Genomic DNA, 19,318 nt, shown 5'->3' with positions numbered 1-19,318 from the left:
TTTACTTAATTGATTCCTGGAAAATGCTTACATTTAAAACACTGGCTTTATTCAAATACTACCCATTTGTACATTTAAAAAACAAGCAGAATAGAAGTAAATGTTTTATTCTTCCAACTAAATTCCAGTACTACAAGGGCAGTAAAACAATGATACACTGGGGAAAAAAAAAAAATGCAGCAATAAACATTTGTTAAAAAGACTGATAGAATAAATAAAACTACAAAAAAAAAAAAAGAAGAAGAAAAATCATATAAACCCATTCTGAAACCCCCAAGAAGTCCTGGAATACAGAAATGCCCTCCTCCTTCACTATTTCACAGGAAGTTCTGTAGGCTATTTGCTCAATATTGTCCTGGAATTACATTCTAAATTATTAATAACTGGTTACAGTTTGGTTGTAGTGCACAATTAAAATCACACTAACTTCATCTGAAGTGTCATTCTACAGTTTTATTTACACAACCAGTGAAGGGCATGTTCTAGAATACCAGCTTTAATCCTTTTCAAACATATTAATATAAGAAGCCAAATTGTAATGATACAGCAAAATGAGGCCACTGGTATTAATACAGGTAGCAAAGGTCCACATCCAGGTGGTACTGACATCAGGGAAATTTCCAAAACCAGTTGCTGCTGCCTAAGAGTGGTTGCCACTGACGAAAGCTTGACGTAACCTGTATTCACAGGGGGTATTGGCATTGCTGCATGTCATAATTGGGACCTCCTGCAACAACTCAACAAGGAATAAGGCAGCCCACAAATGCAGAAAACTTGATTCATGAAACATCTAGAAAGGAGAGAAAAGGACAATTAGTGCAAAGAACAGGTCAAAATTTAAATATTTTCAAAATAAAATTCAAATATACTAGATATTCAGTAGAGATTGCCCCTTAGCAATTAAGCAACTAAAAGTAAACCTTGCAAATGTTTTACTGCTTATTTCTCCCAGGCTTTTTTTTCTCCATAATTTTCTGTTAAAGTGTATTCTTGAATATGAAAATAATTTTTCTCTCTTTAAAAGATGCTTTTGTTTTCAATTTATAATTCAAAGGTCAAATACTTACAACTAGCAGGCTGTTCTCCATATCGTCGCATTATTTGATCATGCGTAAACTTCACAAATGCATCATATTGTTCTATAATTAAAGGGAGATGCCCATTACATGACTTGCAAAATGGCCTAATAAAGTCAGATAAACTCTGAAAATAGAAAATACCTGAAACAATTCTAAGTTGACAATCACTGACATAAAACTCAGTAGTAATAGTATATCAGACAGCACTGAACTTAGGATATAACCAGTTTTATTTTAAGTGGTCTATGAATGGCAATTTACTACAGTGAGAGGAAATAGGTCAACAAAGCTTAACAAAAAAAAAAAAAAAATCCACCTGTGTATCCTAACCAGATGCCCCAAGGGAAAAAAAATCATGATCAAATTTGGCTCTTGGCTATTCTAACACCTTGATTTAACTCAAGAATCAAATAGCTTATTACAATAGCTATTATAAAAATCTGGAACTTAATATTAGAAACATTATGATCAAATTACCATACATAAAAATATACCATTTAAATTAGATATTTCAAATGTCCACATTGATAACAGTTATTGTGAAAGATATGAAGTCCGAAAATCCACAACCAAACTGATGGTTTGCTGTTGATCAACAAGGCTCTTAAGTCACTAAGGTGGGCCATTAGGTACAAGACAGTTGCTGTCCTTTATTAAAATGAAATTCCTACTTCCCAGAAAGCACTGTACTGTATCAGTGTACAGAAAAGTGTAATTTAACTGATATAAAGTACATGTGGGAAATAGCTCACTGTTTACATTGAGCTTCTGCAAGACCCTAAAATTCATCTCTTACCTGCAAGTTTTGTGTTCAATATTTCTTCATACTCTTCTCGAACTTTCTCTTCACGTTCTTTCAATAAACGTTCGCAGATCATCCCAACCTGTCGTAGAGTAAATAAGGGCTGTTCTTTTTTTAATGGTGAGGATGTTGCAGATGAAGTCCCTGTATATAATGTGAACAAAAAAAAAAAAAAAAAAAAAAAAAAAACCTGATTTAGGGCCATGATAGAACACATCTTCTAACTGAAAAGGTTTCATCTCGATCTTTTCGATGGTGATACGAAATCCTATTAAATTAGTTTTTAGCATAGTATTTCCCAAGTAGTCTAACAACAGTTTTAAATTAATAATTCTATCAGCCCATATCTCTAAATACAGCAAAAAGTAACAAAACACTGAAGTGATGGGTAGGTCCCATTATAAAACTTAACTCCATTCTAGTAAATACCCCACCATAAAGTGTTTTAGTGAACAATTTACAAACTTTCCAAAAAGAAATAATAGCCAGCTTAATTTTACTGTTAATAAAATTACAAAAAAAAAATACTACACAATTGATTAGTAATAAAAAGACGTTCAAAACAAAACAAAAAACCAGATTTCTTATTGGCACTATAAAGCCTTTAAAAAAAAAAAAAAAAAAAAAGTACATGATCCCTTTATAGATATTTACTCTAGAGAACATCCTGGAATCTAGACCTGGCAATATCAAAGTGAGATATTTCATATAATGGATTTCTTCAGAAATGCATTCCTCTTCAAGGATCACTTAAGGCACTTTGATCTTACAAAAACATCACCCAGTTTAAGAACATTGACATTTATCTTTTTTGAGAACTCAGGATTATGATGGCCATACTTGCTGCAAGTATTTTACAAACACAAGCACACACACATTTGCTATCAACTGTTTCATCTTCCTTTGTGTGCCCGCGGTGCCTCCTATTCCTCACTTCACTTGCTCCTTACAACCTGCATGGCTGGCATCAGTTAGCTGTTTATTACATCTGTACCTACTTACAGGAATAAAGTGCACTAACTTTAGTCCATAATTCCTAAAACTATCTTACTTTCAAATTCCCACCTTTGTGAAGGCTGCTCATTAACTGATAATCTAAGAAGTAAACTGATAATAAAGTAATGATCTTGGCCTCTTGCTGATACAGACTGAGTTCCACCCTTACTGCCCCTTAACCTGTTTCATGCCACCTGGCCCCCAATATTGGGGGGAGTACTACAGTATTTAGTGCTGAACAATTTCATCTTTCCTGATCTAATTCTATTTGGCTATTTTATGGCTTTGAATGTTTGAAAGCCACTTCTGATGGCTTCTTTTCAGCCAAAAAGCTTCCCCTATACGTCAAACAGACTTTATTTTTCTGCCTTTTAAAAATAAATTTACCTGCAAATAAATCCTTCCATCAAAAGATATGTAAGAAAAGATACAAGGATCAAAAAGAATTCACCTTTAGGAATCCATCCTAATAGGACAAATGTATGACAATATGTATACTGGGTTATTTTTTAAATCTTGTTAATAGAACTTCTGAACTAATTGACAGTTAAGTAATTAAGGGAAACCCATAAAAGGGCATAGTATTTGCTATGCAAGGTACACTTTTCTTCAAAATGGAGGCTATAAGTCATAGTACTTAGATGATGTCCAACTTTGGGGATGCTATATATAGGTGAAGGTCTTTGGTTAGTGGGAATCCAGGTACTGATTACTTATTTTGTACCATATTTTTAAGATACTATCCATTACACACAGGCACACACATTATTAATCTTGGAGAAGAAATAAGAGCTAAGTGATTTTGGATTACACTTTTCCCATAGTGAATTTAACATTTCTTTTCAATTATTAAAGTTAACTGTTACCTGGTGAAGCTGGTCCACTGAGGAGAAATGCATGTGGCTGTGCATCAGAACTACAACCTGGATCTGTCTGTTGGAAACTAGTTTCTAAATGTCTTCTCTTCTGCATGCGTTTATACTCTTGTTTTATGTTGTACAGAATTTGTTCTAAAAGAAAAAGTTAAAATTTGGCAAGATAAAAACTTTGAAGTTAAAGATCATCTTTCCAACAATTATTTAGTAGGTCCAATCTGCCCAAACATTCCCTTCAAATATCACAGAAAACCGATATTCTTGGAGGAACGCATTTCAGCACAAGTAGGAGTACTTGCTCAAAAACACATATACGTATCAACTGGAGTTGAGCTATTCAACAGAAATCCTTCTTGAGCAATGACTAGCAAAAAAAGTTTCTTCTCCAAATAATGGTCAGGGAGTACAAAAACACTTGTAAGTGACCCAAACTCAAAGCTCATTTATTCATCACATATAGAATTATTAAATGAACACATTTCCAAGCCCATGAATAAATAAAAGAGGGAGGATTATGTGTATTCAAGCACACACTGGTGAGAAGTGACAATAGGTCAACAAAATAACTAAAATAGGTGGGTACTAAAATATCACCATACATAAAATGGTCCTGGGCCATTAACATTAAGCTCAGTAGTACCTAAGAATATTCTGGCACTAACAGTAAATAAAACAATATCTCTGGGTGAAAACACACATGGACATGTATGTAACAGGTCCTCCTAGTAAGAACCCCTATGCCACAATGCAGTTATCTTTAATCACAGCCATTATCCCACATATCCTTGTCAGTATAATTTACTTTAGAAAGATTTCTAATTCAAAATAGTTACCACTTGGCCTCTCCAAAAAGTTCCTAAGATTTCTACCACCCCCACTGCTCCCAAATTAATAAATTATTCATGTGAAACTACATCCTATAAATACTTACTAATCCTAATCCAAAACAAGATTAAGCAAAAATGAAATGGCAACAGACTTAATAATTATTAAGATTCATAGTATAGTCTAACATTTGATTTTTACAATGAAGCTTTAAGGACTAAAAATTTAACTAGAGGCTAAACTAAGGAACATAAATCAGTCCCCTAAGCATTACAGATACTGGCTATTTATTTTAACTGCAGGTGTGGGGGGAACTGCACAAGATAAACCCAGTGAAAATGATATTTTAACTGTGTAATCAATGTTTACACATGAATTTGTGGTTTAAATACAAAATCACAATGATTAATTTCAGGTTGGTTGTGTTGGCTTTAGTATTTATTTTAAGGTGTTAACATTTTGTTTAATGTGGGTTATGTCACTTTCAGTCTTCCATTTAGGTAACACAGTTCACACTTTTAAAATGAAGTTAACCCATGTGAAATAAAATTACTGTCTACTGAAGGACAAGTTACTACCGTGATATAAATGGGTTTCCTAATGTTTACCAGAGGTGTTAATAAAACTAGTTCAACATCCTCTATTAATCAGGACAAGCACAAATATTCTTTTTAAAACAAGAGAACTCCTTTCAGTAACAATATTCTAAAAGGTTTTAAAGGTAATATTTTGATCTCTTGATATGACAAGCAGTAGGTTTCACTCATTTTCTGTTCAAAGCTACTAATATCCCAATCAAATGTGTCATTCAGTGCATCTTTAATTTTATTCACAACCAAAGACTTAAAGGACTTAACTCAAAATAACTTGACTTTTGTGCAATGTATTACATTTGTTGATTATTACATACCATTCTCAGATTATTTCAGTCTTCCTTTGCTGCTGCTTCACACCAAAATTAATGAAAGCACAACTAAAATGTATCAAAAGAATGCTTGCAGTAAACCCAGGATTAAGATACAGTAAAATTTTTTGAAATTTCGCATTGCAAACCTCCATATCACCCAATACTTAACAGATATCACTAATGAGCTAAAGAATTTTAAGGTATAATTTACAAATGATAAAACTCACCAATTTAAATGTATGATTGAATTTAGACAAGTACATACGGTCTTGGAACCTTCATCACTCCAAAAGTTCTCTCAGGCTCCTCCTTTGCAGTTAATTACATCCCACCACCACTACTTGGCCCCCTGTATCCATGAATTCTACATCTATAGATTTAACTAATCACAAAGTATTTTTTTAAATTCCATCTGTCCTGTACAGGTAGTACATTTTTCTTGTCATTATTCTCTAAAAAAACCATGATCTAACCACTACTTACATAGAATTTACTTTGTATTAAAATCATGTATGACATTCATGTATGTTTCATGAATCAGTAATTTATTTTTATTTTGTGGTGCATACACATGTGTACTTACTCATTCTGTTAAAGGACATTTGGACTCTTTCCAATTTAGGGCTATTATGAATATTCAAGTACCAGTCTAAGGGTGAACATGTTTTCATTTCTCTTGGGTAAATACCTAGGAATAGGATTAGACTGCATAATCACATAGCAAGTGGTTTTAGTTAGTAAGAAACTGCCAAAATGTTTTCCAGGGTGATTTTACCACTTTGCATTCTTACCACCTTAACTGTATTGAGTTCCAGCTGCTCTACATCCTTGCCAACACTTGATACTGTCAGTTAAAAGAGCTGAAGAACTCTGAATGCTATTGCCTGCCTGTACTGCTTTTCACATCTAATATGATGCAACTATGTTATCTAAGCCACACTGTGCCCTCAAATGTTCTAATACTGGTAACGTGATCTACAGTGTTGTGTGGCAAAATTGTCCAATTTAACTTGGCCAAGATCTCAGTAGCACAAGTCACAAACAGCTAACTGCAAGACTCAAACTCTTTAGTTTGAGGGTTTAAACAGTTTTGAAGCTGATTAACTCAAGAAATTTCCCCAAATTCAATATTCTACAACTCATACCAATAAGCCAAATCTAGATATTTGACTGATATAAGTTGTTACCATACCAGGTTGATAAAGGCCTTCCATACATAAGTACTTATCTACTTAAGCTAGATCCATTGCAACCTTCATCATTCCAAAAGTTCTCTCAAGCCATGTCTTATCAAGCTAGTGAGTTTATATACATTTACATACTCTATTATATTCCAAGAATATGCAACATTTGACACTGTGATGCCAACACAACTTACAGTCCATTTAAAAAAGTCAAAGCTTTATTTGCACTATCAGCTGCATATTCCAGTTTTAACCATGTAGCTTAAACTGAATTTGCAGCATTATTTAGAGCAAAATAGTTATATTCATGACAAGCTAAATCACAAATGGCTGTATGTCCTTTTAAAAAAATCTTAAAAGCTTTACTATAAAATATTAAATGAAAGCAGCAGCAAATTCTGACTCAAGCATTTTCATTCTCCAGTTTAGTAAATGCCGCTCAGATTGCTAATAAGTCTCCTCCTTCATAGGTAAGACATACCAATGAGTCAGCACTTGTTCCTTTGGAATTTTTTTTTTTTTTAAAACTAAGGTGAATGTGGAGGGGGAAAAAACGTCTCTTTTTAGTTTCCAGTGATTACTTAGAAAATCACAATGAATAAGATTGACAAACATGAGGAAGCGGTTATGGGATTAAAAAAAGAAAACTGAACAGCTAAATTGATGAGAATAAGAAAAACAACAGCAAGAGGGACTGTGCAAGGGGAGAAACTTGGAACAAGAACCAACTAAAAATATGTTTAAAGGGAACCACAAATTGGGGAAGAGGGAAGTGACAAATATTTTTCTAGGATCAATAAAGCGTAAAAAAAAAAAAAAAAATGGTATCTGAAATTCAATTTGGCCCCAGACCCCTAAAGCTTTAGTTTTCCCACTGACATTACTAGTTCGTGAACCGTTTTAAGTTTACATGTATGAGACAACCTTTTATATCACTTTATATGCCATTCGTTTCTCTATGAAGTATCTTGGAGGGGGGATGGGTATCTAGACACCCCTCCCCCAAAAAAACTTAAAACACACACACACACACACACACACACACACACCTGAAAAAAAGTCTTGAAAGTCTGTCACTTCTAGATACGAACATAATGACAAGGAAAACTGTACAGAAAATCTAGGTAGCCATTAAGACCAAAAACGAAGAAACTGTTCCAAATAAAGTAACAGAACAAATCTGGAGAGTTTTGAACTGCTTTTTATACATTGTCATGTCCACTTTATAAATTAAAACATACACAAATGGAGGTTACTACAGAGATACATCTTTGTGAACCAGCTCTTTCGCCAGGACCATCTGTTTAAAAACTAAAGCAGTTCTTATATTCTTGAACCTGGAACCAAATTCTAACATCAGATAGTCAACATATAGCTAAACTTAACCATTATCTGGATTAGCATGAATCTTACTACTTACAGGTATCTTTTCTAACAGCTTACCAGCTAGGAAAGGAAATTTTTAAAAGGCAGGGAAAAGAAAGGAAATGAATCATCCAAAAATTCAAAACCCCAAATATGCATGCTACAGAAAACATCTGGTTCCATTTGGTTCAGAAGCAAGAGGCCCAGCTCCTACTCCACCACAGCCATGAAGGCAAAGTAACATAGATTTACCTGTAGGATTTTGACAAGTCCAATCACTTATATCAAATAAATTATCACTGGCTATTTAGTACTAATAAAATAACAGAATTTGATCTTGTAGTGATTATAGCTTTTCTTCCTACTATAAGAAAATTAATGAACACCCCTTATACAGTGAAATATATAATGTAAATTTAGAACCTCAGCCAGTTTGCAAAGACTGAGAGAACAAAATCCTTGAGACTAGAGAGCAGCACTATCAAGCTGAACTACAATACAAACCCATTTCCTATCATGGCTTGTTAGGGCACCATCGCCTGCCTCAAATTGAGCACACCTGGAAACCAAAATTTAGAAATGGATGACTTGCAGACCAAATCAAGCCCTATTTAACCTGAATACTTTTTTGTTAAAAAAAAAAAAAAAAAAAAAAAGGGGTGAATTTGTGGCCAATATTTTAAAGCTGGGTGACTTTACATACTGGGGATCTTAAAATGTAGATTCTGAAGGCTAGAGCTTCAGATTCTACATTTCTCATATGAGGTGATGCTGCTGGTTCATAGCAAAACTGGAATTTACTAGTTCCCACCTAGTTTTCATCACTGATTTATATTACTTGTCTGGAACTATGTATGAGAACTTAAGTGTCTAGTCCCTGTTTAAAGTAACAATTCCCTTAATGTGGCAATTTTTTTTAAAAGGGTAATTATAATTGGACATACTAGCAAATGGAGAGGGGAAGGAAAGCATTAACAGCTGGAGTTACTACATGTACAAAAAATACCTAAGTCAATGATCTAAATTCATTTTGCCACCCTCACCTGAATGGTTTTATAAGTTCTAAGTTAGATATACTTAGGAAAATATTCTGCAAATTAATTTAAACCTATACATACTGCTTCCTTCATCTTAACATACTTTTGAAAAAGAAAATTCATGTTCACCATTATCTGACTGGTGATGAACAAATGGATTTACTTTTCTGTCATGACGTATAAAAACACTGAGACCACCTCTCACACAAGACAGTGATTGGAATCCCACTGGCATCTTTGATTTATCCTGTTTATTTTGTAAATTACTCGTAAGCTTTTAAAAGTTAAAAGATTTGTGGGCTTAATAGTAGAGTGCTTACCTAGCACGTACAAGGCCAGGGGTCTGATCCCTGGTATTGCCAAAAGTCAACGGATTTTATAAAAAATCTGACAATAAAAGGTCCAAATTCCCCATGACTGGAACTAAAAGGAATGGTCTGAACTAAAAATATAAATTATCATGCATCATCTCCAAGTGGAAGCAAGTCATGTGACTGCCAAGGGAGCTATTAAGATAGGCATGGAGTTGAATCTAGAACTAAAGAACTCCTAAATTTAATGGCCAGATGAAGACAGCTGGGTGAATACTATATTTAAAAAAAAAAAAAAAAGTCAAACAAGAGAACAGACTGAGTGCCATGGAATTCACCGGTCACTTGACAAGGGCTGTCCAAAGCACAAATACATTAGGAGTTGATTACCAAAGAAATGGAAGCAGGCTGTTTGAAAGCTCTTTTAACTTGGTTTTAAAGTGAAGGGATCTGGAAGAGAGGTAGAGGAAGATAATGTTTTACTTTCTCATGGGAGTCCTGAGAATATTTAATTTCAAAAGCAAAGATCCAGGTGAGAAAGAAAAAACTTAATGTAATGATAATCAAGAGGATAAAGATAAAGTTCCTTTGGAGAGAAGGGGAAATCCTTTCCTAACTATGTAAAGGGCTTTCATCATTTCCTTTAATCTTCAATGATACTAAAAGAAAACTAGGACAGGCACAAATGTCAGTAGTATAGGTATTGGGAAACTTAAAAAATTGATGTCCTCTATTAAGGGCAAGGTTATTCATTGAAATGTGGACTTGTGGGACAATGTTAAAAGTTCCATTTGAGGTTGCTCTACTTTGACTATTTCTAGTCCTTGGGCAAGAAATATTCTTAATCCTCACTCAAGGAGGCAGATGTGAATATTTTTACAGATGAAAAAATGAGGCTCTGTTTCAATGTCTTGTTTTTGAAAGTCATTTTCAACATGGTTCTGACTTTTGGGTCCACACTACTAACCTCTACTGTTCTCTAGGACTGTACTACCAAACATAGCCAGTATTCCACAAGCACCTAAAATGATAATGCATCACAATGAGGAAGCTGATTTTTTAAAAAGGATGTCAGAATAGAGGGATTAACTAGCACATAGTAATTCTTTCACACCCTGAAACTTCAAAGAGTATGCTTATCAAGAAGGTAGTAACCAAAATGAAGCATAATTTCCATCTAGAGCCCTGAAACAATGATCACTGGCTATAGCAAAAGAGATTATAAGAAGTCTTCATTTTACATCCAGAAATTTACATAAGGAATGGCTCAAGTGGCTCTACACTACCTACTACCTTGGGTCACTGGAGGCTGTTACAGTGAGCACCAGGTTCCCCAATCTTGGCACAGCAACTAAAATCTCCTATTCTTTTAAACCAATTTTAACACCTAGAAAAGTTCTTCCAGAGGTACAGAGGAAAAAGGAAATGATAGGTGGGAAGAAATTTCATGAAAACAAAAGGAAATCAGTAGAGGAATCATGGGGACGGAGGAGAAAGAAAGGGGAAACACTAGGGAATAATATTGGCCAAATTATACTGTAATATTTGTGCATGTACGAATATGTAACAAATCCCACCATTACATACGACCATAATGCACCAATAAAAAAATCAGAAGAAAAAAGTTCTTCAGAAAATATATATTTTAGCCTTAAGAACAAGGCAATCCCTATAACAATTAAAAAGCAATTTCAGGAATATGTTTGAAAAACAGACTTTTCTTTAAATCCCACTTCATGTTCTATTTTTAAGTCGCTCTCAGTTTAACAACACCGTCTTATTTTAAACACAAAAACAACAAAATCAACTTTTCCAAATCCCTTTCTCCAACCTTTCCCCCATTCAGTTTGATTTTTTTTTGGGGGGAGGGGCTTTTATAATAATAAACATTAACAAAAATGAATGCCAAAGTCATATGATGAGACAATTTCAGATCCTTACCAGTAAACAAGCTTCAACACCTTAAAAAAAAATCTTTTTGTTAAGTATTTTTATTCAAGTTTAGCCAGCCTAAAGACAAAGTACATCAATTAATGGCTGTTCTATCAGCCCCTGAAGAGACTGTCTTACACTTCTTTGATTAACCAGCACAGAATTTAGACCACAAAAGAGATTTTGAAGAGCTTGAAAAAGTGACTTATTAGAGGAGAAATTTAATTTTTAAATAAAGTGAAGAAAAATGAAGTAAATGAATGAGATCTAGAAATTAAAAATTAAGTCAAATCCCAAAATTATACTAATGAAAAAAATATAGTTTTTTAATAAAATTGCAATGTTCTAAAAGCACTAGTACATCTCAGTATGATTTGCCCATGATATCTGACAGATAAAACACTAATGACTTAAGCCTTTTAAAGGAAAAGATGGAAGTAATAGGCTATACTACGAAACTAAAGAGTATATTCTGTGCTGCTTCTCTAGTGCTAGGTTAAATTTCACCACTACCACACTTTTAAAAAATTCTACCTTCCCAAGATTACAAAGTCTCTTATACTGTAAAAGTCTGACAACAAGCCTAAAATAAATATCAAAGCCAACAAATGAACATGCACTAGAATTTTCATTTACCTCAAGAATTCCCTGTTTAATGTAGCTGCAATATCATCTCATCAATTTTTTTTAAATAAAATCTTAGAACTTCACATTACAAAATATTTTCTCTTCAAAATTCTGTAAAGCCCTGAAAATGTGTTTCTTTAAATGAGCAAATCTCTGATGATGGTGTAATTTTTTGTAAATAAGACTATTTATAATATTGTAATGTAGGAAGTCCATGTGTATCATCCAGAAAGATGAGGAAATACTGACAAGTATATTTCGTGCCTCAAAAAAAAAAAAGTGTAAAAAGAAAAAGTGATACAGAACTAAGGGGCAAAACTGAACCCCCTTCTCCAAACTTTAGCACCTCAAAGAATCTTAGGAAATGCCTAGGTATAAATAATTGAACAAACAAATTCAACATTTTAAAGTTCTATTTGTGATAAAACATTATGAGGGAAAGTATGAAAGATAAGAACACTAAGACCATTTTCACACTTTATAATTAGAGTTGTATCTGCAAATGCCAGGTTGGTATACACAGGTTTGACTAAGTATTTCCCATTCATACTTTTTTGAAAGTAGGTTATCTTCTCAAAGGCAAGAAATTCACACAAGCACAGAGAACATTCCAAGTCAACTGTATTAGGCACAATGTTAATGGCAAGGACTCCAAGGATCACAAATCGATAGTTAGCTGGCTAATTCAATTATAAGAACTTAAAAATACCCACCCCTGATGCCATCACTAGTTTCATGAACCAACTTTACAAGAGGTGCAAACTCAACTTTTGCTATTATTCTGCATTCCTGAAGGACAAAAATTTTCTTTCAAATAGCAAAAATACTCAAAACTGGACACTTCCCCTGAATCTCTTATTTTCAATCTTTCAAAACTAAAGTATATCTCAACACTTAGTAGGGAAGACATACCTGAGTAATACTCAGTATATTTAGCCTATTTTTCCTATAAAGCCATTCAATAACTGAAAAATTATTCTCCTTTACATATCAGATTATGTGTCTATGGCAACTTTTGTAGCTAGTAGCATCCATAACTGAAGAAGGAGCTAACCTCTGATCTAGTTATACACAGTTTACATCCTTCTGTGCTCAAGTTTGGCTTTATTTTTCTACCCCCACTCTTCCCAAAAAACTCAAAAATGAATAAAATTGCACTGTTTTTAATGGTCATAAACAGAATTTTTTCTTCTTCTTTGCAGTATGGGGGATAAAAACCATGTCCTCCTCCATGCTAGCTTGCTCTACCACTGAGCTACAGCCCAGATCCAACTTGCATGATTATTAAGTGCATAATTTATAGAACTATGAAATACTTGCAGTTACAGTCATAAATAAAATTCCAGTTTTAAAATTCATAATACAAAGATCACAAAAAACATTTGTCAAATCCACTGAGAAATTACAATCAAGTTAACAGCTGTCTAAATAACCACAAAATATTTTTTTTAAAAAAAACCACTTCTGGCTCAATATAAATGACATCTGAAGTGAGATGCTGCCTCCTCAACAGACATCTCATTTGTTTGCCTAGAACCATTTATATTTCATTTAAGCCAGCTGGTGTCTCTGTTTGCAAGCACGCATCAATGTCTAGTGAACAATCTATGTTCCTGTAAACTTTTCTCCATTCACAAGCTGCAGTTTCCATTTTTAATGGCAAGTTTCCAGCAAATACAATGAGTTCTCACAAAGGAATTTAACTCTTCATCCAACTCAGTTCCTAAGACAAACTACAGCAATGGTACCAAGCCATCAACAATGTGTATTATTAATGTGCCTAACAAACTCACAAAGAAGATGACATCCACAGAAGGCTCTCTTCACCAGACCATTAATTCACTGCACAATTATGAAAACAATGAGTTGGATTTGACTGACAGTCTCTTGTAATCTTGCATAATATTTTGGTTTTATGAAAATAACTTCTTTCTTAGGAATGTCATGATAATCTTGGCTAAATGATAATAATATAGATGTTTCAAAAACCGATAGAAGGATAGAACACTCTGAATTTCTTTTAAGTTAGCTAACTTGCCAGGATGAATACTAATGCAGTTACTGGAGGCATTCACTTCCCCAACCATATTTAATGCTTCTCTCCCCCTACATATCTTCACTCTTCATCCTCTTTGCCTTTTACACACTCAGGAGGTATTATAAGCCTCACTTCTACTACCCTCGACCAGAGTACATAAACTTTTCCTGTAAAGAATCATTCAGCAAATATGGAGCTCTGGGGCAAAATAATCTGTCACAACTACTCTATTCTGCCATTATAATCTGCAATAGACAAAACTCCATAAAATAATGAGCACAGCTGTGTTCTAATAAAATTTTTGCTTATGGACAGTGATATTTGACTTCTATATCATTTTCAGTGTCACAAAATAATTTTTTTCCAACTATTTAAAAAGTATTAAAATGTTCTTAGTTCCCAGGCTAATACAAAAGCAAAGCCACAGTTTGTTGTCCTAGATTGCATTTCTGAATTAGTAACTCAAGTGGTCCCAAAACAAACAGGCTTGAGATATGCTGTAAGGGGCTTCTAAAAAAGCCACAGTGTTAATAAAAGCCCCAATTAAGGATAAGAAAGCAAGTTTGACTTCCCTCAGTTCAACTATTCTTTTTTCCCAGTTATTAAATCTCAACAGTTTGAAAAATATTCACTTAAATAAGAACTGTCATTAAGTCAAACTTGGAATCACCTTCCTGGAAATGACTAAAATAACAACTAGGGTTTAAAGCCAATGTCCAAGTTCCTGAAACTACTAATAAGCTATATCATAACGTAAGGTTCACCAAGACAAAAAACTTGTATGGAAATAGCCATAGAACGATGATAAACTATATACTGAATATGTGCTAGAAAACTTAAATTCTCTAGTTCTAAATTTACTTTAAATTGTGTTTGAACTCAACAGAAGTGAAAGGAAAACAATTCTAGCAGTCTGTCAATCTGAATTTAGTAAGCCTTGTCTACTTCCAATCCTAGTATAGTTATTTCAGCTAAGAATATATGGGCATTCATTCCTGTAAAGTTTTAAGAATCACCACTGTTAAAATAAAAATCTAAAAGTTGGTTGCTTGGGAAAATTATTTTCAAGTTTAGTAACAGGAAAACCAAGAAAGCTCTTTGATACCTGCACAATACTGCAGTTCCTATTATGACATTATTACAAAACAACACAGAAGCATACCCCAAACTGGTCACAAAAAACACCTTTCTAATGCTGTAAAAATACAGTAAAAAAAAAAGAACATTAAGCAAATCAGAACATCAGCAAATTTAACTCTTTCACCGTCAATATTTTAAGTTAATATTAAAATTAGCTGAAATAGCTAATTTTTAGCAAACTCAATAAAAATCAATTAGGATGTGATTTTAGGTTTCAGGGTATGAACAAACTTCCAACGTAGATATCAAAAAACCCCTTAAAAATCAAGTTATGGCAATACTTCAGGAAATGAATGTGAATTTGAATCAGCTGGCTTTAACAAAAGCAATGATTCTGATTTTTACAATCATAGCCCACTTATTTGAAATTTGAGATAATGAGGAGCCCAGTGTATTAACCAATGCTACAAATATATCACTGAAATGACAAATTTGCAAAAGGATCAAAATCTAAGTTCCCATTAAAATGAGAGAACATGTTACATAGCTCCCAGGTGTTTACATGCTGGCCTAAACAGCATTTAATTATTTTTTAACTCACAAACCTAACACTATTAATTCACTACCTCCAAGGATATTTATTGCTGGTTTGTTACAGCTATTTTGAAATGACTTTATTAGTAGTTAACTATAGATCCCAGGCTGTTTCAATTTTCAAAGATATTTCACTAAAGACAATCTAAAAATGTCAACAAGGAACTCATTCTTGTCACTGGTGGTTCTCTTGTTTTTAAGTAATGCCTAACAATGCCTGACAGTCAACGAATGCCTTCACATAGAAGACAGTTTAGGTATTGTCATTAAATAAAATTCTGGGAATTCCTGTGAAAATTGGCTACAATTCTAAAAGAGAATAAAATTACATCAAATATTTAGTTGCAAAAATAGTAATCTAGGTATTTGAGAGTTTCTCCATGGAATTGGAAAAGGATATTTTAAAAAGTGATATTAAGAAAACCCACTTAGTACAGTCAATTCCAAATAGAAGTTACCAAATATAGAGATAATATATTTCCCATCTTTATAAAAAGCTAATAACAAGATATTTAAAATCAAGCTAAGAAAAGGCTTTGTCTAAGGGTGATACTACCACAGGCTCACACACAAAACCTTTGAATGCTACACACAAAGGGAACGGATTTACACTTCAAGTCCACAAAAGCCTATCCTAGGACTGTGCCAGGGGCACACAAGAATTCAAAGTACCAAAAAAAAAAACAACAAAAACCTGGTCATACACTTGCCGTACAAAAAGCAGCTAAAGGCATTCCCCATAGTCACTTTCAGGAAATGTTTCAAGATGAAAAGCAAATAAGTCTGAAGTCCCTTGTAATCTTGGCTTTCTTTCTCTTATTTTCATTTTCAAAGCTGTTATTTTCTTCCAACGTACTTTACTGAGTAGAAATTAAGCCATTTCTAAGGAAAAACAACTACTCAGCCTCAATTTTCAATACAATTTGCTTTTCACTAAAGTTCAAGATTTCCCAACGTCTAGATCCACAGTGTGATCACATTACAGTACTCGGGAAGAGTATTTTCTTTGTTGTTGACCCTGCTAGGGAAACAGGTCTTGACTCAGCCAAAGTGGCGTTCTTGTGGGTGATTAATGACAGGCCTAGATCTCGCCCCAGTGACATCCATCCCCACCCCCCACCCCCTCTATACTAAAATCAGCCATGTCTGAACTGGAGGAGGGGCTGCCGTCTCGCCTCAAAGCACCAAGTCCCAGAGTTAATAGCTGCAACCAATTGATTCAGGCCAACAGACATCGAGATTCGGGTGAAATGTGACCTTTCTCTCGCCTGACTTATGAATAATATCGTCCTCTCTGATCGTTTCCGCTGGGTAGCTACTCACTACGGAAACACTCAATTCCAGTGATTCCGCCTAAAGAAAAGGATCTTCCTCCTCCCCACAATACCGGCACGACACGGCCCCCACCCACCCAACCTCCCGACTAACCTCCCTTGACACCAGGCCATTTCTATTGTGCCTCCAAACCCCAAGGGGCTAATTAAAAGAAATGTGGTCGCCCGACTTTGTTAAGAACGAGGCCACAGTTCGGCACCCACCCCACCCGCCTCATCCCGCGCCCCCAAGCCCACCCTGGCAGCCACCCGGCCCAGTCCCACCTGTGGTGAGGCGGGAGGAGACGTCGCCGAAAGGGGACGGCTCCATTCGGAGATACTTCTGCGGCGAGGCGGCCGCAGCCGAGAAGGAGGCGGCGGTAGCTGCAGCCGCCGACGACGGGGAGGCGGCGGCCGAGGTGGGCGCCGACAATGGCGCACATCGCCTCCGCTTCGGGGACGCAGGGCTCAGCAGTGGGTCGAAATCCAGAGTCCTTTTCAGAGTGGCTCCGCACGCCATGGCCGGGGGCAGCCGAGGCGCCCGGCTCGGGTGGGGTCGGGAGGGGGAGGGCGAGGGAAGGGGGGAAGAGCTGGGACTCGAGGAAAGCCTAGCTGACGGGATCCGGAGGAGCCAGGCGGGTCTCGGAGCGCCGGCCGAGGAAAGAAGAGCCGCCGCTGCCGCTGCCTTCGCGGCAGGGGCAGTGGCCAAGGCCGGCCCGGGCGAGAACGGGAGGGGCGGTGGCTGCACGCACGGCAGCCGCGTCAGGGGGGCTCTTCCGCCTCCTCAGGCGCCGCTCCCCGGGAAGAGACTCCGGCTACCCCAGCCGTCCGTTCGAGCTTTGCGTCGCGCCAGAGGCGCTCCTGCGCTGAGACCGGCTCCCTTCGGAAGATACCAGCCCCGGGGGGTGTGAGGCTGGAACGCGGCTTCCGATACACCCTAGTATGTTCAGAAGCTTCCGAACGGCGGTCGAAGGGAGGGACTGCGAGGTGGCCCCGATAGCAGGAGCTCAAACGAACACGTCCAACCGCTTCCCCCTCCACTGTACGACTCTTCCACCCGCCGCCGGCCCCAATATGGCGTCAATAACAACGCCGCCGATTCAAATCCTGCGGCCTCAGGGCGCCTGCGCATAGAGGCGGGCCCACTAGAGGGTGCATTCTGGGAGTTATGGTTTTACTCTGTGGGGAGGTATCGGCGTGAAAGGTGGTAAGGGAGGAGTCACGGAAACTACCACTCCCGTCAGGCAAGGCGTGCGATTCAGAGTTCCGGGTTGGAATTTAAATCCCCCTACACAGCCAAAGAGTAAAAGGAACTAAGCAAAAGAGAAAAAGGAAAAGGCTCTGAGACAGCAAGAGAGAAAAAGAGAGAGAGAGAGAGAAGCTAACCAGTGGAAAAGCCACTTAAAAGACCTTTAAGATTCAGGACATAGTTGTTTCCACAGTGATTTAACAACGGGGACAGAGAAAACAGCCAACCTAATAGTTCATGAGAGATTACTTTCAGTATCAGAGTGCCCAAAACAAAACTTGTCACATCGAAGGGATAGAAATTAATGAAGGTTATGACACCTTTTTGAGACTAGGAGACAGAACAAATTAGTATCAGATTTCAGTATCCTTGATTGAACCCTGTGTTTTGCCCTTCTCCGGTAGCTGCTTGCAGACACATTAAATTCTGCAAAGCCAGCTTTGTTTCTGTAAATGAATAGGATTTGAACAAAGAACAGAACCAAATTATTTTCTCTGGGTAAAAAGCGAGGGATACCCATAAATTTATTAACTCTATTAAATTTGGTGTATATCTTGTGCACAGTAAATAATGATATATATCTATATATATGTAAAGCAATCTGAATACATAGGATATGCCTAGGTAGTGGATATTGGACCCATTGTGTAAGCAAATGGGGAAAATATTTCTAAAATTGTATTTTTAATCAAGTACCTAAATAAGAATTGAGTTCAGCATTAATTTAAAAAAGTGGTTTATGTAGAAACTATATCGACCTCTACAATGGTCTCTGTCACCAGTCCATACAAAATATGTGAATGTCATAGTATCAAATGATTGTAAATATCAAATACTGACTTCCAATGCTCATTTACTCCTGTCCTTTGTTCAGTAATCAATAGATGTTTTATAACCATTTTGTCCCCTTTGTAACCAATTTTGAACAGTAGCTGAATATAGTCTTGTTTATAGAATTGTCCAACACCTCTGCAATCAGAGGTTTTGATCACACTGTGTCAACAACTAAGCCATGATAATTTTAATTTAGGATATAATACTATGTAGAAATGTCTTTTCAAAGACCAGCATTTAATGAAATACTAAGACACCTATTAGGTAAAC

At 36.0% G+C, this 19,318-nt stretch overlaps 2 protein-coding genes across 6 annotated transcripts in view; one reads left to right on the top strand and one right to left on the bottom strand.

Moving 5' to 3' along the window:
* Positions 1–7,659, top strand: part of Orc3 (origin recognition complex subunit 3) — a 73,549-nt gene extending 65,890 nt beyond the window's left edge. For 2 of the 5 annotated variants that reach the window (XM_047557203.1, XM_047557202.1), the window contains exon 21: positions 3,733–6,261. Coding sequence is in view for 3 of the 5 variants with exons in the window: in XM_047557205.1 (XP_047413161.1) it covers positions 6,294–6,339 (46 nt within the window). In the remaining 2 variants the exon portion in view is untranslated. Of the gene's footprint in view, positions 1–3,732; positions 6,262–6,293 lie in introns of those variants that run through there. The other 3 variants (XM_047557207.1, XM_047557205.1, XM_047557206.1) reach the window with 3 other exon arrangements.
* On the bottom strand, positions 35–18,054 carry Akirin2 (akirin 2). The gene is made up of 5 exons (XM_047557209.1): positions 17,251–18,054; positions 3,744–3,887; positions 1,876–2,025; positions 1,068–1,139; positions 35–790 (listed from the first exon to the last, which is right to left on the bottom strand). Exons 1-5 carry the CDS (start codon positions 17,483–17,485, stop codon positions 780–782), a joined length of 612 nt encoding a protein of 203 aa, XP_047413165.1. The 5' UTR covers positions 17,486–18,054; the 3' UTR covers positions 35–779.
* Between the last annotated feature and the right edge of the window lie 1,264 nt (positions 18,055–19,318).

The sequence above is a fragment of the Sciurus carolinensis genome, chromosome 7 (assembly GCF_902686445.1).
Source record: "Sciurus carolinensis chromosome 7, mSciCar1.2, whole genome shotgun sequence".
Lineage (NCBI taxonomy): Eukaryota > Metazoa > Chordata > Mammalia > Rodentia > Sciuridae > Sciurus > Sciurus carolinensis.
The sequence above is the reverse complement of the archived record's forward strand: the minus strand, read 5'-3'. Positions and strand labels throughout refer to the sequence as shown.